Source organism: Stylophora pistillata, chromosome 11 (assembly GCF_964205215.1).
Source record: "Stylophora pistillata chromosome 11, jaStyPist1.2, whole genome shotgun sequence".
Classification (NCBI taxonomy): Eukaryota; Metazoa; Cnidaria; class Anthozoa; order Scleractinia; family Pocilloporidae; genus Stylophora; species Stylophora pistillata.
Genome location: NC_142529.1, coordinates 14,128,308 through 14,152,166, shown reverse-complemented (window position 1 = coordinate 14,152,166; position 23,859 = coordinate 14,128,308). Strand labels below are relative to the sequence as shown.

Below are 23,859 nucleotides of genomic sequence, written 5' to 3'. Positions count from 1 at the left end.
GCACAAAGTACAGCTGCACCTGTATAGGCAGTCACACACAGGGAATTGCTGACTGACCTCTCACAACAGGTTAAAGGTGCAATGCAGGTTCCACAGAAGGGGGGTGAAACCCGATGAAAAAGGTTATTTTCTCCTTACAATCATAAGAAGAAAGATAATCTGGAAAGTGTTGAGAACATTTGAACTAACAGTGCTTACATTGATTTCCAGAGATAAACATGGGAAAAATTTGACATGAGAGATTATTTCTAGTATCATGAGTGGTTCCTTTTTAAAGTAACTGTTCAATACAGGTTGAAGATAATACAAACAGGCCATTGGACTCAGTAAAGGTGACCATGACTGCTTAATTCTGGACTTTTCCAAAGACTGCTCAATACAGGGTGACAACTTAATACAGTGCTGTTTAATAATAGAGGTTTGGCTGTATTCAAAATTTCATTCAATTCACTTTTGTTTAACGTGTCACGTTTATTCATCCAGTTAAAACATGAAAAATCATTACTACTCTTTCTGTATGTAATAAAATGCTCATATCTATTAAAAACATTAAAATGGTAACCAAGTATCAAGTTTCATTTACTAAAAAGCAGTTACAAAGTTAAATTTAACAGTTACAGACAACATTCAAGCGTAATGCAATATACTTTATGTTCAGGGCTCAACACTAACGGTAGCCATCTAGCCATGGACTAGTAGAAATTCCATTTTGGCCAGTGGTTTTTGATTTCCACTAGCCAGTTTGGCTGGTAAACAAACAGAAATTGTTGTAACATCTACTTTGTCACAAGCCACTTGACTAGTAAGTTGAAAAGTTGGTGTCAAGTCCTGTATGTTACTGTCTAACTCTTAAAAATGCTAAGTACATTTCAATAACAAAATTAATTGTGTAAATAATCTTTAACTGCACTGAGAATTATAACAAATAACTTGTAAAGTATCGAACACCCCTAGTTTCATTTGCTGCCATAAATGTGATTAATGCATCAAACTCCTAACCATGAACACAACTAAATCAGGTCCTTAAATCCTTGAAGGGTACAAGGCCACTCTAAAACTAGTCCTTACAATGTTATGAAAGTGTTTGTAATGGATCCCAACAGCAATGATGACAAAATATTATAATTTGTCACTTATGGGTACTAATATACAACTCACCATACTGCAAATTGTAACTGCTTTCAAGACATTCAGATTCAAATGGCCACCTCAATTTTATAATCTGTTTGAGAATTTGCATCACATTTCATATACCTTTCATGTTCTGTAAGTCATTTGAAAGACTGACTGGCTCAAGATCAACCAAAAATTGGATAAATGAAACTTTAAACAAACAGTAGAACAAGACAACATTAACTATATTTTCCATGCATTTCTGACCATCAGATCAAAGTAGGCATCATTGTCGATATTTGCTCCTAAGCAAGCATAGTACTCTAAAAACTCCTTCTTTGTGACCTAAAGAAGAAAAAAATAAACAGGCCATTACAAGAGTATTGATGATGATGATGGTTTATTAAAAAACTACACACAATGGCACAAAATTATGAATTACAGTGTTTACAAATATATTACGGGAAAAGATGAAATTACATTTGTTTTTGAGGGACTGGGATTACAGGCTATTATAAATATTTACAATTCAGAGGGAAATAAAATACTATAATAATAGAAATAACTAGACCTTATGATTAGTTAATTTTTGTCATTGCTGGCAACAATGGCAGCTAACAGCCATGAGCACTCACAGTCAAGCCACTTTGGCATAATACCCTCAGTACCAAGTGTCTGTACTTATTGCAGGTTCTTTTTGAACACACAGACTTTGGATGCTTACTGTTGGCTGACCTAGCAGCTCAATTTTCACAATAAACCTTGATTTTTTTTAACAGTCTTCATAACAATAAGTACAATTCCATACGAACAGAGAATAAAATAGGTCATTTTCACACATTTTCTGCTTTAAAATGAGGGTAAATGAGGCCCTTGATATCACAATTATTCTTTATCCTTGGGCAAGGTAACTCATTTTGACCGGTCTTTACCTATTAAGAACTATTGGAGGACAGATGCACCCATGATGTCACCATTAACATTTCGCCACACATGCCTCTTTTTTATTTGAACCACACTTTGACCTTATTTGTGATCAGTTACTGATTCAGAACTATCTATATTAGATACATATAGAGCTCTACAGGGCAAATACAATGAGCAAAAAGTTTACCAACCTTTCCGTCTCTTGTTGAGTCTGGCTCAAAGTTATTTAGAAACTCCTCAAATACCTCTTTTTCAGTCCGTTCACCATTTTTGTATTTGGGATGTTCTCGAGCATTGTAAACCCTTAATGAAGCAAAAGAGTCGAGTCATTGTCACTGACACTTATTTCAACCTTTAACACCCATTAGTGACCAAGACAGAATTTCACCTCACAGAAATAAAACAATATCTAGCATACAAGTGACAAGAATAAACAAATTTACAGGTTACATGTAAATAAGAATACATTAAACTTGCTGCAAGAGTTGCCACTTTAACAACTTGTACTCGAACCATCTTTATTGCTTGGTGGCTAAAGGTTAGGGAGGGTGAAATTGGAAAAGAGATATATTTACTAATTGCTTCATTGTTTTCATTCATTAAAAAGTTCCTCCTTTCTCCACCATTGTTCCAGATGTACCTTTGAGAGGGGGGTGAATAAGGATATGCAGATCCCCAGATCTGCTGTGATTCAATAACTAAATCCATAACTCTGTTTAAGAAAAAAATGTTAATCTGAATCTGTTGGCTTCTTGATACTGGGATTTGTGAAAAATAAACCTTAATCTTTTGTGTATCACCTAAACAATTTTTATAAAATCATTCTAACACTTTTTATTTCCAGTTTTCACTGTCACACCATCATGAAAACAATTCAACAATAAAGTCAAGAATCAAAGGCACCACAGGCACCATATATCATCGAGTTTTGCCACGAAAAGCCTGTAGTCATCTTCTGAGGGCTCACTAACATCTACAAGAGTACTTATTCTCTTACAAGGACTGTTCAGATTTTTTCAACCTTTGTGGCAGCATTTCAGCCTCAATTCTAACATCGTGTCATGCATAAGCTTAGAAATTCAACCTTGCCTTATCATAAGACAAAAGCCTTGTCAACCTGAAATTTGTAAAGTATTTAGCTGTTGTAATAGCTAACTAAACTATAATCTCAAAGAATTGATAATTCTTTATTTTTTTAGTTTTGGTGACGTTACATGAAAACTAAGAATATAACTGACTAATAGAACAATTTTAAATTAAATAAGTTTTTGAACAATTACCAGTATTTTAAAAAACAAAAATGGAAAATTGTTTGAAACTCAACTAGCAAGTAGCAATCTGCAGACAATTGTTGGGGTGTCTACTAACAGAGGCTTCAAACAAAGGCAAAATTCAGGACATAACTTCTAACGTAGTATACAGCTCCTTGTAGGAATACCACTCTTGGGAGTGTACAACAATGTGGTTTGTGTAGGAGTTCAAGTAGGTGTTGGTGTAAATGGTTATGAGTTCCTGGGTTGTGTGTTCCAGGGGTAAGCACAGAAAAAATAAATTTGCATTAGAGTATTTCAGCACTGAAGATCAGGTACTGTTGGACTCTGCTGAAGACCAAATGCCCACATGGCTGAAGCTTTCCTCCTTATGAAGCAACTGGGAGTGCTGTTACTACCCATATGTGTGACACTACTACATAAAATCAAAGTCAAACATAGTGCTGCTACTGAATTAAAAACAGCTTACTTCTTCATATCAGTATGGTCGATCACACCATCACCAGTTCTGTCAGCTTTCTTAAATGCCATTTCAACCACTTTGAGTCTACTTCCTGATAAAGGTTTCTACAAATGAATGAAAGCTAATAAGTAAGATTTAAAACAAATATTTTCATACAATTGTCTACAAAGGAAGGTAAATTGAGTGTACATTTGTGTTAAGCCAACAAATAGAAGGAAATCTGAACCCTCTAGTGGAATCCAGCCTGACCCTTTTTCCAGTCAAATGCTCTGACTACACAACACAGCAGAAAAACTGCTGGACATGTACAGTATGAGTCTAGTGCTCTGTGAACTTCACTCCCACCATTAGATTTTCAAAATGGCAGACAACAAACCAAAATCTAACACATGATAATGGATGCTTTGAAGCCCCTGTCCTTGCAAAGAGGAATTTGAAACCTTGTTGAATAAAATATGACTCTTTTCATAGATGAGATTTTCTAAGAGCTACTTAAGAATGAAAAGAACACCAAAATTTATTTGAAAGAATCTAGTAAGCACATTTTCCAATGTGAAACTCAAACTGAGGAAAAATGCAAATCTCATGATAAAATACTTCTGAAAAAAAATTAATAACTAAAACAAAATACAAGCGAGGATAATGGTCAAGTTAAGAGTTGCTGAAGTTATCTAACATGAAGCCATATCAATTTTCTTTCATCTTTATTGTGCTGTTCCAGTGATAATGAGGAATGGTTTAAAAAGGCAATGTAGAGGTGGCATCAAGTGCAGTCCACATTTCAAAACTTTTCATTGACTTACAGGTGGCTTCCCAGAGTACTCACAAATAACCACCCCTACACAGCCCAAGTTGCTAAAGGAAATCTAGTTAATAACCCTTTAACTCCCCAAGATTTGATTTTCAATTCTCCCCTCTGACTGCCCCATGTTTCCTTGTAAATTAGCAATAAGAATTTTGTGTTAGATCAAAACAAAAACTTCTTCCTGATGAGTTTGAGTATTCTTATTACATGTTTGCTGGATAATGTATGGATACTATGTATGGTTACATGTTAATCACTTCTATTGGTATCACTGTAGAGTTTAGTATTCTCTGCATTTTATTTCAGTTCATTAGCATTCCTTTGGGAATACGTTTTGTTTTTCTTTCCCACATTTGGTATAATTTACATGTTGTTAATATTCTAGCTTTTTAGTTTCATCGTTGATTTCATCGAGAGAACATCTTGTCTTAAGAGAACATCTGGTTTAGAGTTGCCTTTTCGCAGCCTATGGCGCCGATACAATGTAAGTTCCTAGTTATTTTGTTCATCACATTCACTTTAGCCGCCTTTCAGTTTTATATTTCTGCATTTTGTAAGCTTATATTTTTTGTTGGTTCTTCATTAGTTCAAACCTCTCCCTCCGATTGAGCATTTGTAATCATTGCTGTAAGCGGCCACGAAAAGACCTGCCTTTTGGCAGTAACAATCACCTCTAGAGATTTAACAGAATCATTAACAATGCAATTAAACAAGACATGCCTTGAGTGTCAATTTTTTTTATGAATGTTGTTACCATGGCAAAATGATACTTAATGAAAGGCATATGGGGTGCTTACCAGCAACTGAAACTTGCCAGTCTTACTGGTTTAATGTAACCTAAAAAAAAAAGGCCTTCATAGGAATCCTGTTTCACACTTTTTCCAAAAACATACCATTAGAATAGTGGGAACAGTTTAAGGACTGCCTGATATAGTCTGACATATCTGTTAGATAGCAAAATTCTGTTATCGGTGGTTCAGACTGGCTGCAATAGCACCATGCCAGAGTCTACTGTTTAACATTGACTTTCAAATTACAAAAAGGGCTATTACTACTGGACTATATCACATACCAGACAGCAATGATACATGAATACTGATGAACAAAAAGCTTTAGAAATAAAACTTCAAGGAATCAATTATACGGCACGAAGAAAAGATTTGCAACATTCAAAACTTACCCTGAATGCCAGAATGAATTCATCAATATTAATTGTCCCTTCGTTGTCTTTGTCAAAATAGTTAAACAGTTCCTTGACTTCCTATAACACAACATCAACACATGTGAATAAGAACACTGCCTGACATGTGCGTAAACTTACACTGTTACTTTTGAAAAAAACAATCTTTCAGTTTATTTTTCTACCAAAAATAAATTTGAAAAATGTCACTTTCAAAGAACAATTCCCTGAATTAAGCAGTCATCCACAGGGAATGGCAAGGTGTCCTCTAAATACGGGTTCTACAGAATAGATATATTATTAAAAGAAATTAAAATATGCCATTTTATGCTTTAATTAGCCACTAGGCATAAAACCCATGCTCAAAATACTACTTACATTGATTTTGGGAGATAAAAATGGATACAATTTTACTTCAAAGATTATTCCTAGTTCTACTAAATAGTGCTCCTGCTTTAAGTGACCATTCAATACAGGTGGAGGACAATACAAACAAGTGACTTGGAACTTTAAAGGGTAACTGTGACTACTTAATGTAGGTGAAAATTACAGTAAATTAGGGGAAACAATTTCAAATTACAGTAAATAAGGGGAAACAATTTCAAATTACAGTAAATAAGGGGAAACACTTTCAAATTACAGTAAATAAGAGGAATCAATTTCAAATTACAGTAAATAAGGGGAAACAATTTCAAATTACAGTAAATAAGGGGAAACAATTTCAAATTACAGTAAATAAGGGGAAACAATTTCAAATTACAGTATATAAGGGGAAACAATTTCAAATTACAGTAAATAAGGGGAAACAATTTCAAATTACAGTAAATAAGGGGAAACAATTTCAAATTACAGTAAATAAGGGGAAACAATTTCGAGACTTTGAAAATTGACCACTTAATACTGTGAATATGGTACAGCTTAATATGGGTTTGATTGTATGAAAATTTCATCCAGATTGAAAATGCATTCTATTGTTCTTAACTACCTATCTGTTTCCATCTTGAACAAAACTCTAAAACCTAAGTTTTCTTTTTCACTTTAGTGATTGGTACAAGAAGATCAGGGTGTTAGGGTGTTGTTCAATTTTGTTGGGAAATATTATTTTACAAGGACTTCAGCTATTACTCAAATTGTTTTACCTCGGGTGTTAGTGAAACTCCATAGTCTTCTAGACCTGTTTTGAACTCATCAAAGTCCAGAGTGAGGTTATGGTCATCATCATAGATTCGAAAAGCTCTGAATAAAAAATGAAAAAAAATTGAGAAATGAAAAAATGAACAGCTCCAATCAAGTAACAGTTCTCAAATTTATTCTTATCAGCAAGAAGAGAAAGTGGAAACCAGCTAGGTCAGTGATGATGCTGATGATTAACCCTTTCACTGCCATGATTGGATCACTTATTCTCCTTACTGTCTGCTATACAATTCCTATGATCTTAGTTCTGAGAATTTAGTATTGGTTCAACTAATAATCCAGGGGTTTCATAAGGGGCTGGGTACCAGGCAAATTGACTAGTTGTAAGGACAGTTTTGCCCACCTGGTTTGAACATCTGGAGGAAAGTTTATCTTAAAAAGAAGTTCAGTTCAAAAAGTTTTGCTTGCCTGTGAAAACCAGTTACCTTCCTGCTGAAAACGTTAATTTAATTCAATCTCATTTAATTTATTAGATTTGCCGACAGGCAGGGACACCACAACAGCTTGCACCAATTACTGCAGGCCCAGTAAACCCACCCATCCCACCCCAGGGAAGGACATTCACCACACAGTAATCTTGTGCGTGGGAAATAAAGGTCTCCTACCCCTAACCCTGCTGGAGACGGGACCTACGGTTTAGTCATCCTTATCCAAGAAGACTAGAATATCTATCCATTTCTTGACATTATAGAAAGGTAGCAAGTTCTCAGTTATTTTAAGACCCTGAGTGTTAGTCTGGCTGGGGCTTGAACCCTTGGCGTCCTGCACAACAGTCCAGTGCTCTACCAATTGAGCTAACCAGGAGGCAGTTAATGAAACCCCTGATAATCCCCAAACTGAATTCCTAATTTCCATTACTAGTCTGCCCATCACTGTGGCCCAGGTTCAATTCCCGAACATGGCATCACATATGGCTTGAGTTTGTTGTTAGTTCTTATCCTTGCTCCAAGGGTTTTTCTCCGGGTCCTCCAGTTTTCCTCCCTCCACAAAAACCAACATTCCAAATTCCAATAGTCCTTTTTACAATTGTGGGCTTGGTGGCCAAGCCTTTGAACAGGAGTGAGGCTAAGGGTGACCTTGTTATAGAGATGTTGCTGCTTTTCAAATGCAAATTTCTTTGTTATCATGCTAACTAGATACAGGTCTCTATCACAACAGGGTCACCCTTAGCCTCACTCCTGTTCAAAGGCTTGGCCACCAAACCCACAACTGTACAAAGGACTATTCCATCTGGAGTCAAGTGTTTTTAACATGGGCCACCAACTCAAATGATTGGGCCACCACTTCCTACATTATCGACTTAAAAAAAAATTATTATTGTTATACTTTGGTAAGTGGCCTAAAAGGTAGCTGCACAAAGATCAAGTTGAGACCCTGTCATAGCCAATTTAACTCCATTCTTTTGATTTCACTGAAGGGTTTTCTGTACCCATTCCCTCTTGAGAAGGATTACTCAAACAGAAAGAGGCCTAAGGGCTGTATTCAAAGATAAACACTCCACCTATGAATGTTTGCTGCAGAAAGCTAATTTACCTTCGGTCAGTGTAAAACACAGACTACGGACTGCAGACCGGGGTTAAAATGCAGACCGAGGGTAAAATGCAGACTGCAGACCAGGGGTAAAATGCAAACTGCAGACCAGGGGTAAAATGCAGACTGAGGGTAAAATAAATTATTAATAATAAAAAACAAGACTTGGGAGTGTTCCTACGCTTACTCATAATTTTTTTTTTCAAAATCCCGAAAACTCAAACCAAAAGGGGTTTATTCGCCTTAGTCAAACATATTATCAACCTCGAGTTCTTGAACTCCCCATTTTGTTGAACCAAGTTTCCCAAAAGCGCCCAAACTGATCATAATGCTATGCATCTTACCTTTGTTTACATGTCGGCCATTTTGAATTGTGCTTTCGCGAATAGGTCTGGGACCAAGTAACTCTTTCAGTGATCAAATTCTTCATATGGCCTTGGAATTGTTTGGAAGAACAAGGCAAGCAAAACACGACAGCACAACAACAAGGCAAGGTTAACTTATAGGTATCGAGCATAGTTTGTAAAAGACATTCAATCTTTGTACTCAACTTCAATGTATCAAGAGGTTTGTGAATTGATATTGCTGAAAGGTGACGGTGGGCTATCCAAACACGAAAAATTATAACATGTAGCGGCCTTTGTGTGTTTCGTGAGTCCTGACGTGACATTATTCGAGTACGAACACTCTTAATTTCATCCTCAAGACTGGTTTTTTTATTATTAATATTTTACCATCAGTCTGCATTTTACCCCTGGTCTGCAGTCTGCATTTTACCCTCAGTCTGAATTTTACCCCCAGTCTGCAGTCCGCATTTTACACTGACCGATTTACCTTCGCTACTAAACAGACACTTACAGTATATATGCATTTTAATGTACAAAGTTAAACACAACCTTAGCCCTTTGAATATTTGTAAAATATTTCAGAAACGTAACGCTTCCTATAATTTTAGACGGGTCAACTTTTCTTTTCCTAGATACAACACAATAACTTACAGCAAACATTCACTACGCTACTTAGGACCTGAATTATGGAGTAAACTGACAACTTATGACAGATCAGCCACAACATTAGCTAGTTTAAAAATCTGCGTACGTAAGCATGACCTCAGCTCCCTTTTAGATGATGGCTGCAGGGGCTGTGCTCTATGTACTTCTTCATTCATTTCATTTTTTTTTTTATACATGATATACATTTACAATTTTATACATTTATTCTTAAGTAGGTAATATTCTTAGTAAATAATTTTTACCCATTTTACTTGTGTCCCCATATTAGTATGGGATATCTCCAAAACTAGAAGGTTCTTTGACACGTTAATAAAGTTTCTATCTATCTATCAATCTATCTTCTGGTAGTAGCCTGCGAGGAATGATTCTACAAGAACACTTTGATTCTAACAGTTAGGGTCAAGACTGAAGGTTGAAATAACTGTTCAACTTGTTGCTTGTGGTAGTTTTACAATACTGAGGGCAATCCTACTTATGGTACTACTTGGCAGAGCAGTCTATTGGGCTACATATATCGATATACAAACGAACCTTCCAAGTCCTTTAGCTCCGGTCGCCCCTCTCTTTTTACAAGCATCCCTAACTTTTTTCAGTGCAGCAGGAGCGTCAGCCATGTCAGCCATGTCGTGGTTGTGTATCAATACTTCTGAAAACCCTTCACAGAAAAAAAAAAACATTATCATGGTGAACGTTTAAAGCATTATACATTACGCGGACGACTACAAATATCGTTTAGCCCTCAATGCGTCTCCTAGCGTAGTAAACTACAATGCAACTGTTACATCAAGTGACAGAGTCTAATAATTTGCATGTGGATTCGACACGATGAAAAGTAAAGTGTATGTTGTAGAGAATAAATACCCTCAATTAACACACCAATCCTACATAAAACGAAACTGAGCTTTTAAACAAATAAAGAAAGGAAATTCATTTGTACCTGCCAAAAGAAACTGTTCTATCAAATTTATGGAGATTGGAGAAGCAATACGCCACTCCCGTGCTTAGTAACCAGGCAGAAAAATTAAGCAGTTGGAACCGCAAGGCATGCAGACATGTCAGGCGTGCAAATATTTACGGCAACATTATATAATTTAGAGTTAGCCGTACGCAAAATGCCGTCGATAACATCATGAAATTCCGCAAGAAAAATGAGCAATCTATATACATAAAGAATATTCCGGTTGCTTTGATACCTGTGATATCGTTCATAAATTAGCCAAATATTCTTTTGACTGACAGAACTGTCTGGAAAATGGCCACTGAAATTAGATATTGATCAAGATGAAATCATCCGAAAAGAAAAAAACATGGTTAGAATATATGGAACTGAAAATTTTAAGAAAATCTATTCAACTGCTATCATCTTAGAAATGACAATCTGAAATTTTTCGCTATGGATTTGTCACGCAACCGAGGTTCAATGTCTGTTGTGTTTCATAAAAAGTAAAAACAATTTCCAACTGGAATAGTTCCTTAAGAAATGAAACTTTGTAAGGCTTCTTCAAAGAAGATGTTTATTTGGGTTCAAAACGGCCTTTTGATGTGATGTTAAATAGTTTGAATATCCAACTGCCATTTTTGAGAAGAATCTATCATCCATCATTGCAGCAGAATGTCTTGTAGAATATTGAATTATCTGTAAAGTGCTATTTTGCGTGATAACTTCGCTTTTCAAAGAGGAACTACATTTGTTAATTACTCACTATCATTGGTGAAAATGAAAATGGAAAATTCTAGTTTTGCGGTTTTGTTGTATAAGGTGTTGATAGCAAGGCTCGCGAAGAAGACGGTATGAGTCATCGATGTGAAACATTTCAACCTTCCACTGTTACTGTTTTTCAAAGAAATGAAACAAAAACTGTGAGACCGATCGAGAGAAGAAAAATGAAAAAACCCTGGCATCATGGTGAGTTTCTTTTATGACTAAGTGTCCATGAATATTTTAAGAAACCCTCAAAATGGTGAGTAAATATTATTCGAAAATACAAGTGCTTCTCGAACAATCCATTGATTAATCACTCGAGAAAGCTGACTCTGAGACATTTTTTGACTTTAGTTTTGGTTTCCTAAGTAAAGCATAGAAATACAGGCAAGCACATCAAAATCTTAAAATAGTCTTAGCGTTACACGTCACGAAATGATTACAAAAGAGATGAATAAATATCTTTAACTCAGACTCTCATCGTGGACGTTACGTATCGCTGGGTGAAAAACAACAGCTTTTCTTTTGGTGATAACACGTTTCTTTATCTCGTTTTCTCTCAGATACCATTTCTAACGTTATATCCTGCAGTAAATACCTTGCACTTTTGAAGAAGCTAATATGATGTGTGCTGTTGGCGTGGGTGCGGAATATTCCAAATTATTCCCTCTCTTACAGCTTACAAATGGAATTTTACCACCTAGGTGACACAAATAACCTGGCGGTGTATCCTTTATGTCATCAAGCAACTTTGATTCCTTACACGAGACGTCATTGTATCAAAAGAAACCGAACAAATTTTGCTTCACTTAAGTGCGCTAACACAGGAATATAACTCGTTTTCTTGTTCATACCTTAACTAACCCAGGCTCAGGTAGATCAGAATTGTTTTATAATAGAACCGAACTTCATTATAAAAATACTGACACTTACCTCTGAAGAAAATGAAGTGCTGTGGCGAAGAAACGGAGAGTTTAACGGCTTTGCAACAGACGCGCTCGAAAGTGATGTGTAAATTAGCAGAGTCGAATGTATTGACCGCGACCAGTAACAGGGCTTCGTTTGCGAGCTAATTAGCATGAGTTGGAAACGCCTTGATGCTTTCTTTGTCATTATGATAATTTTAATCTGAAGTACTGCTTGAGGCCGAGAGACAAAGAGATGCGATATTTTTGTTTATTTTCAGACACATTTTATGTCATGTAAGTATCTGAAAAAGTTTTCTTTCGACTGTCTTCACCAAAATATTCAAGAATCTCCAGTAACATTCTACGCTCTGGCTCCTCGAAAAAATTGGTTTTGCCAGTCCTGTAGGATCTTAAGAGAGCATATTTTCTTGAGGATCATCAATATTTATCAAGGTTAATGTTATTAATAGTTTTGTATAGCCTTACTGTTTGGGAAGCCAAGTCTGAACACCAATTACTTATTTAGTATTTCCTTTGTACCTTGATGATATAATAAGATTAATTATTTCTCCTTCATGTGTGACGGATGATCAGGAGCAACTCCTCACCAGTCTTAACTTCTGAGAAAAAATTTACGTTTGCTAGCTTCTGAAGCCTAGATCAGTTTTTAGTTAAGCATTAAGCCGCCATGTTCCCCCTGTAAAATGACGCGTGGAAAAAATCTTTTTGGAGACAACCTTTATTTTTGAACACCATTATATGATTTCAGGACAGGATGATAAGATTCCAAAATAATAAAAACCCCGTAAAATTTTCTCTCACGATTACTTGTTGCTGTAGCATTGCGTACTGATAACCAACTATGAAAATGAAGTTTGTTCTATAAGCTTACTTCGCTCGCCTAGCGGCTTAAGCGATGTGAAGACAACTTAGCATTTCTTCCAAATACTGCCCTAACCTGCTCTACGCCAAACGGACCGTAAACAAATATCTGGTGGCTGGAATATCCCATATGAAACAAGATCTGCATTACTGATACAATCATGGTGGGTCCACCGCACAATAGTATTTTGTGCTCCAATTCTTGAGGTCCTACCAGGTGATTACTGATCATGTCCTTATCGATATGCCCCTCTCCCCCTTGCCAAGTTACTTTCCTTGCACCTCTAGAGAGTGTGTAAAACACTTGGAAACGCTCATCACGTGCACTGTTGTCATCTAACTCACTCTTGAACATAAACTCTGACTCAGTTTCCGCGCAGTACAGCATGGACACAGAAGTCTGGTCTCCAGGGTCAGCCATAATGTCACGCACAATTTGAATGCACGGGGTTGCACCTGAACCGCTGGCCACAAGACTGAGATGTTTGACTGAGTTCGAATCGTACTCAAATCCTCCACATGGGCCTCGGAACTCCACCAGGTCACCTAAACATCATCAAAGCACAAATTGTGAAGGCAAGAACTGAAACAGTGTACACAAACTCGATCATAGGCATGTAGGTGGTAAGTTCTAAACTTGAAGGGAATTTGAACGCATAAGCTCGAATCAGTGAGAGTTAGACACAGGTTTTTTCCCCTTTTTCTCAGGACCTATCGGATGAAAGCTGAAACGAGCTAAAGCAGTGACTTTTCAAATTAAGAGTAAAATCATCAAAATTGAACTTGTCCAACTTGTTAGCAGAGCCACTCCCTTAACAAATAAGACGTACATAAAACAGAGGGAAACGTACGAAAAAAAAGTAGAGTTTGTACGGAGAAATCAAAGAAATTCAAAACAATTACTTTTTCTTTTTTAAAATTAAATACTTGCGCGCTGTAATAGGCTCAATTCTATTACCGAAGCTTCGGCAACATTTTCTCCCACTTTCGTTGCTATGTATAAACCTCTTGACTTGAGGTTGTCGACTAATTAAGAACCTTACGTTTTGACTTTCCTTTTTTACCTGGACTAAGTGCCTTAAATCTCTGCGATAATTGGCCATGGCTCTCAAACTTCAACACCAGATTTATTCGGCCAAAATCTGTAGTGGCGTTTACTGGTGAAAAATACCGCTGACAGTACCTCTCGCCGTCCTTTTCTAGTGGCACTCTGACTTGGACATACTGGCCCGGTAGACAACCAGTATGTTGAGATGCTTGGGGCAGAGCAAACTGAAATTCAGCTTGCTTATCTCCTAGCGGTATCACGGACAGGAGCTTCAAGGGGAAAAAACAGTCGGGGCTCAGAGCTGCTAGGTGTTCTATTCCATTGTCATCAGTGATGGGGCCTCTAGTAGCCGATGGCTGAGTATTGAATGGATTATCAAATTCTGTGCCCTGGTAGGGTGATGAATCACTTTTCCCTACTGGCTCGTTCATTTCAACCTCACGCATCAACCGCTGTGCGATTTCCAACTTTTCTTCGTCTTTAAGTTTTAGCAATTCAGCATTCAAGGTACGTCTATTGGCTGATTGAGACCTAAGATTATAGGTAATAGTGCAGCGTTTAATTTAAGTTTCCTTGATAATATCACTCATACATTCAATGCTCACACTATCCTGGCCGTTTATGTCTGGTTCCGGACTAATTCAGAAGGATAAAGGGATCCATACTGATCTAAGTTGCTACAGCGTCCGCAAAACTAATTCTATGCATGCCGGCTCCAGAAGGTGACTAACTTAGAACCTTCCCCTGCGCCTAAGAATTGTTCCCGATGTGTACGTAGCTGAGCTTATTAACTCATTTGTGAGTACCCTTAGTAATATTGAGAACCCATTAGTTTGTTTTTCCATCCCGCCTGCATAAAAAAACATGGAAAACAACGTTGGTCTATTAGTTCACACATGCGGAAACATGCGTGCTGTCTTCCACACTTTAGTAGTTGCAGTTCGTGGCTCTGGGGGAAAGTATTTTACGAAAAGATCCGATGTCTACTTCGATTAATATCTATTTTCTCTTCTATCTCTGCTTTCTCTACTCTAATTCTAATTCTATATTCTATATTCTAATTCTAAAATCGCCTCCTGGTCAGCTCAATTGGTAGAGCGCCGGACTGTTGTGCGGGAGGTCGAGGGTTCAAGCACTCAGGGTCTTAAAATAACTGAGGAGAATTTGCTACCTTTCTATAATATCAAGAAATGGATAGATATTCTAGTCTTCTCGGATAAGGACGAATAAACTGTAGGCCCCGTCTCCTGCAGGGCTAGTGGTAGGAGACATTAATTTCCCACGCACGTGATTACTGTGTGGTGGATGTCCTCCCCTGGGGTGGAATGGGTGGGTTTACTGGGCCCGCAGTAATTGGCGCAAGCTGTCGCGGTGTCCCTGCCTGTTGGCGAATCTAATGAATTAAATTAAATTAATGATTGATCGATTAGAGGTCGATTCAGTTAATCGGAAGCGTTATTATTAAGTACTTTGTTGTTCATTTCGAAAGTCTCGTAAAACAATTGTTCTAAAAACAAACGTTTAATCTCCCAAGGTCAGCCAGCTGGCATGCCCACTCATATCCATCATTTGTGAATATAAAATCATTTTCTTTAGAGCTTTCAGAGTACAGAAAGCAGAGATAGAAGAGAAAATAGATAATAATCGAAGTAGACATCGGATCTTCTCGATAAAATACTTTCCCGGAGCCACGAACTGCAACGACTTAAGTGTGTAAGACAGCATGCATGTTTCCACATGTATGAACTGACAGACCAACGCTGTTTTCCATGGTGTGTGCAGGCGGGATGGGAAAAAAAAATCGAATGGGTTCTCAATATTACTGAGGGTACTCACAAATGAGTTAATAAGCTCAGCTGCGTACACATTGGGAACAATTCTTGGGCGCAGGGTAAGTCACCTTCTGGAGCCGGCATGCATTGCAGCCTTATTATCAAGGACGTCATGTAAGCGTTATGAACATATGCCATGTTTGATTCCTCTCAGCCCTTGGCATGAATTTATTCAATTCATCTCCTCAGCCGCGCTTCTTCTGTTTTGCTGAATCCAAGATGACAAGCAACCTCAAACAAACACGATTACGAATCGCTCGCCAATAAGACCGTGACGTTATCCTATGGCTACAACCTAATAGTACTACGTTTTCGTTGTGAGTGCCACAATTCATCATCAACGCTTTCGTTTTAACCTAACCGCTGACCTACAGACGCCAGTATGTCTTACCAAATATCCAAACATTCCACACCGAACAGGGAAGATTTACCAACAAACTGTTTTATCACTTCGTTGCTTGGACCCATCACCCATCCCGCGCGACCATCTCGCAACAAGCGTTCAACACCTGATAAATAAAGATACCAACATACTTTATGCAGAAGAATACATTATTTTTTTGACAGTCGCTATAAGTCCGATGTACCGAGACTTAAAGTTAGCCCTAACTTAGGCGAAGTAAAGCAAGTTGACAACTCGAAGATCGCACCTGACAGCAGACCGATTTTTTCGCAAAATAAAAACTTGAGACCGTCGTCGACTGTCTACGAAGACTGAACCTCTCGAGTAATTATTGAATTCACAATGAACAGGTCTCGATCAATTTGCAATCGAGAGTCAAGAGTTGATATTGCTCATAAGCCGTTGTGATATTGGGTCCAGAAGATAGTTCTAGCCCCACGCTACGTTTCCTGATTAGTGTGTTATGCCCAAGTGTCTAACTTTGAACTTTTATACTTTTGCCAAATTGATAAAAAATATTTATTATGCCTGCGTTGAAAAAAAGGAACAACATAGTTCCTGTTTGGGTTTTGCTAGTAGTGTTCTTATTTGGGTTTGTCTCGAGGCCTTTGAATTGTTGGGACCAACAACATAGTTCCCGTTGTTTTCTTTGTTTTCAACAATCGACTTTTAATAGCGTAGAGTATTAAGTGCTTTGTTATTCACTTCTACAAATCTTGTGCAAATAGTTGGATTGCTAATTTTACAGGCAGCTTTAATCCTCCAAGAACGACAAACGTGTTCTCTAAAAAAGTACCTAAGGCTGTGTATTAGACTTGATTTAGTTAGTCGATCAGTTAGCTGGATGAAGAGAAAAATCTAGAAAAAGAGTCTCGGTCCCTCTGGTCTGAGCGAGCGTTCTAAAGCCAAACCTCAAAGTTGGTCGTAACATAAGCCTGGAAAACGTCAAGGCAAAAGCCAAATGCAATCGCAACTTGGCAAATGATGCATTTCCGCGCTTTAGGCAGTTTGCTTGTTTCTACATTGAGTTTTTAACGGCTCCTTGTGTTATTTTCTGACTTCATAAATGCGATTTTGATCATAGTTACTTTAGTTTTGGTTTCACAAAAATTAATAAAAATGCGCTCTACACGTTTCGTAAAAATACCAAGATCTCGTTTGAACCCAGCTCCCCCGCAAGCTTGCATCATTTTGTCTGTGGCTTTGTTCACGTTCTTGGCGCACTCATATTTCAGCTGCCAGGCCCAACAGGGATGTAAGCCACCGATCCTGGAAGAATAAAATCTATCAATTACTGTCCACCTCCAAACAAGGCAAAAATGAAGTCTTAGTGAACGAATGTGTTATTCAGTAAATGACACAGGTATACTTGGAGAAAAACGCTTTGAATACTCCCAATAGGAGTCCAATCTACGACCTTCTGATAGGTGAGGTTTAACAAGACCACGATAAAGAGTAAAAATAAATTCTGTTTTTTTTCCCATTTCTTACCGGTAATTCTTAAAAAATGGTCTTCGGCGCGCATCCAAATGCACTAAACTGATTATCGATTTCGGTGAATTGACAAAATGGAAGGCCACCAGCGTGTCCCTGTTTCTCAATTTATATACAGCTATAACATTGATGTCTTCTAAAGCAGCGGTTTTCAAGATTAAGTTTGAGCATTTGAATGAGAAAATGTTTGCATTTTTCAAAGAAATAATTGTCAACCCCAGTGAAACTTTGAACTTACCGCAGTGGAGCTTTGTGATCCTTATAAATATTCCAATCATTGTTGTCAGTGACGTGGTCCATTAGTTGAGCTGAGGAGAATGCCATTATCCGGCATGAATTAGTGCCACTCACTGCGTCTCCAAAGTAGTCCTTGGTGAAGGTTGAAATTAAAAGTTAGTTTATGTTCTGTGTCGCTCTGAAGCGAAAGGGAACGCACAAATATGATCGTCAGATAACCAAACCGTAACAAATATTCCATTCCGGAAAGGTATGTTCGCATGTTTGCTTTGTTTTTACCCTACATTTGAATATACGTCAATTCTTGCCTTCTGTCATGATGATAATCAACATGATAAGAATTTATGAGGTCAACTCAGTTTCTCGAACCCCAAAATGACCAATTCTTTTATTTACACTCACTTGGATTGTCGGGTAATCAGCTATGCGCATTCCCACATCAGCATGTTCTTTTGTGGTCACGTGATGCCGAGCTATATCTATAGCTCCCATAGCAATACCATTCCAGCAGGCAGCTGTCAGCAGCAAGAACCTGGGTGACCCAACTTCATCAATGGCTGCCTTTCCATCACCTGAAATGAAACCCGTTGAGAGCAAACACTGCCAAGTTCTAGTGCACTGTCAGAGAGATCTAGCTCCGCGTTTACCTGAAACGTGAATGGCAAGAGCGACCACGTGACCTTGTTTTTCCCGCCATTTTTTTACGTTTGCCGGTCGCGCTTTGCCGTTTCTACGCGAAAGTAACCTGTTTCGCTCTTACCACGTACGTAAGATTTTCTTCGCTTTTTCTCTCACAGAGTAAAAGTTAATTGCCGGAAAAAGGGCACCAAAACTATTCCTTGTAAGTCATTCAAGGGCACCTTCAAATCCACCATGACGTGAGCTCACGCCAAGCTAAAGCAGCAAGGTTCACACTATTTTACGTGAAACGTGAAAGGGCGAGATGACGTTTGCCGTTTCACATAACCATGGTGCTAAATCTCTCTATTACCAGAATGAATGCAAGAGAGGATAAATATCTTCTCTTGATTAATGTAAATCAAAGGAGGTTCCTTCTCTTTCTAGATACTAACAGATCAGAGGATTTTCATTCACCTTTTATGAGAACTTAAGCAACGTTTCCTCACCATCGCGTTGAAAAATAGTGTTACGAGAAGTGCTCGACTTGAGCTTACAATTATTACAATTAGTTCCGGTTCTTAAGCGTTGATGGATAAGGAATGTGTCTGGTCTTTCTTTAGAAATGTAGGTTAACGTAAGAGCTGACCATGACACTGACACAGACCTCTCCATTAAAGAGAGTTTACCATATGGTCCAATAAGCCGCTCCTCGCCGACCGTGGCCTCACAAACCATTGGTCTTGACTGATTTCCATGCATCCCTAGCGACTTCCAGTCATCGTTGTCGGCGCGTACTTCATTCTGAAATGTTGACGGGTACGACGATTTTAGTGTAACATGTTGAATTTTCAACATTTTTCACCTGTTTTACCTCCTTTCCACTTGATTCTATCTTTTGCTTAGACATTTCCTCTGCCGGGTAACGGGTTCGCAAATACAACCAAGAAAAAAAAACACTACAGATTGCGGACTACAGTTTGCCTCGAATGTACTCCATAAATTCGTACTCACATTTATCAATACTGTCCTAATTTTACTTCGTGTTTCTTGTCAGTTTAGACGGTAATAACAGCACCTACTTCATAGTTTATAATCTTGAAAATGGCTGAAAGGTTTCAATCCGCGTCCTTCACCATCGTTGCTCTTTGTTGGTCTATCATCCTCCAGTTTTGGTTTTTTTCTTAGTCGAAGGACTATTATTTTGTGATTTTCGTCAAGTTGAGGGTCATTCAGAATATTCAGTATTTATTAAGAGATCATTGTACCGTTTACAGGATGTATAAGGAACAATCTCTTTTGCAGTCGTCCTTTACGCCAATGGAAAACGCAGGGGTAAAAGTTGTAAAGTCAGTCTAAAATTTTTCCAAGAAACGCTAACAAAGCGAAGTTGATCGTCGAGCAATCAGACCAACCAGTCTAGTCTGCCTTAATGTATGCTTATATGTGGCGAATTTGTCCAATGATCTCAATGTTTTGGAACTTTTGCTGTTCCACCCCGAATTTTCACTTGCAGGATACATACCTTGTAAAGAAGAAAGCTCGACAAATGAGAGAAATCACCATCAAACCGTGGACTGACTGTAGTAATCACATAGAAATCTGCAAGTCCGGCGCTTGTTGCCCAGGATCCACACTTCAATATTTTAATTCTTCCATCCGTTGTCATTTGAGTCCGGGAGGACATTGGGTACCAGAAGTGACCTCCTGACGAAAAACCGCTCGTAAAATGACACAAGGATATAAAATGTAATTTTTTTTCTTTACTCTGTTTGAAATAGTAGCCTGAAAAATGAACACTTAATTTTGGATAGATTCATGATCAGAAATTAACAATTAGAAACTTAGAAAAGAACGTCTCTAAACTTGCGATCTATCAAAGGATTATTACAGAAAGTAAAACAGGCATTTTAAGAGCAGATAAGAACAAAAAATCACACCCGTGGCTGGATCACTGTATGAAATTGTTCCAATCAAAGTCTCTTCGTTTACCCGGCGGAGAAGGTCCTGGATCCGAGCATTGCCGTGATGACGAAACAATAAAGAACCCACCGCGATATAATGCATAACTGGAATAGAATATACACCATGTTGGTCGCCAGCAATACACCTGGATTCTAATTCAAATTTAAGGTTAAACCAATCAATGTTTGCCCGATAGAATTTTTGTCATTAATGCCGGTCATATATCAATTAGTGTTCACAGTTTAGTAAAAACTGCCTACTCACTTCCAAAAAAGTAAAAAGTGCTTTTTTAGTTGAAAATTTGTTAAAATGCGCAAAGACAATCCATTCGGGCAAAGATACAGGTAACTTCCCTTCTATATCTTCTTTTTAAGCTCTGCATGCTTCAATGAAAATGTTTCATGTTTGACTAAAATAAAATATATCTTAAGAAAGGACTTGTTGAAAATACCCCTCTGAGAGCTCAAAGTAATCTTTATAAAGGTTTGGCAACCAAAGTCACAGCTTCATTTGAAAGTGTCAATAACCTTACATTTTGCGAAAGAAGTTTCAAGTAAATTGTACGGAAAAAGAACTTCATGTTCTCGCTAACGTCGTTCAGAATATCTTAATTTGGGCGATACTCACCACACACCATGGCAGTGCTGGGGCAGCCATACCTAGCTATTGTCTCCACAACCATGGTCATGCACACGTGATTCTGACCCAGGCCTCCAAATTCCTTGGGTATAATCAGCCCCAAAAGGCCTTGCGAAGCAAGAGCTTTCATGTTTTTGTGGGGATATTCGTAGCACTGATCCGATACCAACTACAAAATAGTGGTAGTATTGATCAGTACAATGTCGACTTTGCGCTATCAAGAGAACATCATCTGAATATCAGATGATATTCTCTTGACGCCATCAAATAACTTTTTTGTGGAGTTGCTTGAGTCATGTTACCTTGAGTCATGTTACAGCCCCATTGGAAACACATTTGCAATATATATTTCAAGGAGTCCAAGAGGTCTATTTCCTAAATTTTGATTAACGAATTTTGATATGCACCGATGAGTTGTTGGGGAAAGAACTTTGATGCTTGTCCAACATATACAAGTCATAACAGTGATAAAGATGTTCATCATTGTCAACTTTTCGTCAGAAAGCTTGCAAGTTTGTTTTTCTTTTTCCTCCGCTCGTGACAAAGCGAAAAAGAAACCTCTTTTATTGCACTAACCGAATTTAAAATGTACCATATTTTTTCTGCTATCAACTTAAAAAAAAAAATTGCTCTTCCGTGACAATTTTGAACTGCTATTGTCCAAGCTTTTATCAAATCTTAATTTATAATGTGTTTTAATGCAATCGATAAACGCACTCTTGGTGAAGAGTGCGTTCATTGCTTTATTTATTGTTAAGGTCTCGAAATTGGTAATTGGAAAGCAGTTTATTGATGAAGTATAATGAGGAAATTAAACTCCAAGGAGACATTTTAGGTATCTTACTTTTGTTCTACATCAGTTGCATCAGTGTTCAGGTCATTTGTAATTCTCCTGAGACTCTGAATTTCACTTTTTTGTTTAAATTTTATGGCGCAAAAGTTCAAATGGCGTCCAGAAGCTGGAATGTTCAATCTTTCCAAGCATTTGCGGCTTGCTGGTCGTTATGTTGATAAGATTGTAACCGTGAAAAGGCAAATAACGCTTTTAGCGCTGTTTTACCCAACAACAGCAGGCAAGGTATCAAGGACATTAAAAAAATAAAAAAAAACTTTAAGTCTGTGGTTTGTTTGTAAAATAAGTTTAACGGAAAATTAAAGACATATAATACCAAATTTTTTGATAAAATTTAATTTCTGTTTAATTTGTAATTCAGTCAGAAGGCGTTAAACGAGAATTTACTGAGGCGAATGTTTTCAATGACTTTACTCGAAAATACCAGGACCAAAAGTTAGCACGGGGTTTATTGGAGTTTGTGTGTGGTTTGATCAGGCAGCCTGACCTGCAAAGTCAATGCAAAACTCACCGCATTACGTCGAAGTGTTGTCCTGCACAGTTCAATCAATCTTCTTTGAATTTCCTTTTGTTCATCCGTCAGATACCACTGTGGATCAAAATCGAAGGACAAGCCCCAAAAAGGGCGACTGCCCCAGAACTTAGTTTCCGACGACATTATAGAGTGGAGATTTCTGTCGCTGTGAGTTCGGACAAACCTTCGGCAATTTGAGAGAGAAATAGAGCTTACATTGTCTTTATACTGACTTGCTTGTCAATCACAATTTAAGTTAATGGATACAACTTTCATGTCATACTTTGCGTCTTTTATTTTTTCCTATCGCCATGTGAACGGCCTTTCTGAGCATTTAAGGTTAAATGACAGTGCTCAAATCCCAATAATAATCCCTATATTAGCAGCCCATTACTGGCTCGGCACGCAACTCTACTGCCACTCTTATTCCACAGACTTTGTTATTTTAGAAATGTTCTAATTGTGATCTGAGAAAATTGATGTTTTTGTCCAATTTATTCACACTCCAATCGTGCGCCTTAAATAAGAAGTGTTAATAGCTTTCGCACTCGTTTGAGTTAAAGTTACCAAATTCATCATACGAAAATCATGATCCAAAACTTTTTTTCACGTTTAGTAGACAGGTTCTTTTAATCTTGTATTCAAGCAGTTGACTACCCCATTTGAAACGTATTGTGATGTTCGTTTGATTATGGAAGGTTCTCTTCCTGATACGCTCACATGTCTCTATCCTTTTCATCTTTCCGCAAATGATGCACCATTCTTAGTCTTCTCGCAATAGGCGTAAGTGGTTTACACAATCGACGTAACAAACCATGGGTATTTTAAACACTAATTGATTTTGCTTCACGAAGAAAGGAGGAAGTACCTTTAAAGGTCAAGATGATGTAATCAGTTTGATGTAGGATATGCGGTCTGACGCCAGGACACTGACACGGGTGTATTAATAGACAAAAAAAGAAAGTTTTCCTTAAAAATTTTAATCTTCAAAGATCACCAACTCCAATACAAACTGGTTAGATACCACAGCGAGCTTGAAAATCATCTCCACAAGCTTTGGAAACCTAATAGCAAATATGATTGCCCAGTTAATGATCTAAAGACTTACTTTATTATGCCATACACACTATATGAAGAAAGAATGAGTAATTGAAAAAATAGTACCAACCGGATAAAACGAAAAAGAAAAATAACTGAGTACCTACCGAAAGCCAAACTCAGACTCTTGCGAGGCGTTGAAAATATATAAATGTACAAATCTGGAAGTT

The 23,859-nt window shown here is 37.7% G+C and overlaps 2 protein-coding genes and 1 long non-coding RNA gene across 4 annotated transcripts; 1 reads left to right on the top strand and 2 right to left on the bottom strand.

The window, feature by feature from the left end:
- Window positions 1–451: 451 nt before the first annotated feature.
- LOC111327175 (calcyphosin-like protein) lies at window positions 452–12,283 on the bottom strand. Of its 2 annotated transcripts, none has more exons than XM_022931292.2 (7): window positions 12,132–12,283; window positions 10,028–10,151; window positions 6,899–6,995; window positions 5,760–5,840; window positions 3,781–3,878; window positions 2,232–2,343; window positions 452–1,458 (listed from the first exon to the last, which is right to left on the bottom strand). In XM_022931292.2, exons 2-7 carry the CDS (start codon window positions 10,117–10,119, stop codon window positions 1,357–1,359), a joined length of 582 nt encoding a protein of 193 aa, XP_022787027.1. In that variant the 5' UTR covers window positions 10,120–10,151; window positions 12,132–12,283; the 3' UTR covers window positions 452–1,356. The 2 variants fall into 2 exon arrangements, with proteins under 2 accessions (XP_022787027.1, XP_022787026.1); XM_022931291.2 differs by lacking the exon at window positions 12,132–12,283 and adding an exon at window positions 10,434–10,587.
- On the top strand, window positions 11,113–12,921 carry LOC148720166 (uncharacterized). The gene is made up of 2 exons (XR_015993165.1): window positions 11,113–11,402; window positions 11,762–12,921. It is a non-coding gene; the product is annotated as an uncharacterized LOC148720166 (long non-coding RNA).
- Window positions 12,828–22,771, bottom strand: LOC148720165 (uncharacterized). Its single transcript, XM_088738417.1, has 11 exons — window positions 22,589–22,771; window positions 21,213–21,393; window positions 20,561–20,689; window positions 20,146–20,327; window positions 19,310–19,424; window positions 18,405–18,574; window positions 18,004–18,134; window positions 17,419–17,540; window positions 16,260–16,377; window positions 14,053–14,567; window positions 12,828–13,534 (listed from the first exon to the last, which is right to left on the bottom strand). The coding sequence occupies exons 1-11, from the start codon at window positions 22,733–22,735 to the stop codon at window positions 13,008–13,010; spliced, it is 2,337 nt and encodes a 778-aa protein (XP_088594543.1). The 5' UTR covers window positions 22,736–22,771; the 3' UTR covers window positions 12,828–13,007.
- Between the last annotated feature and the right edge of the window lie 1,088 nt (window positions 22,772–23,859).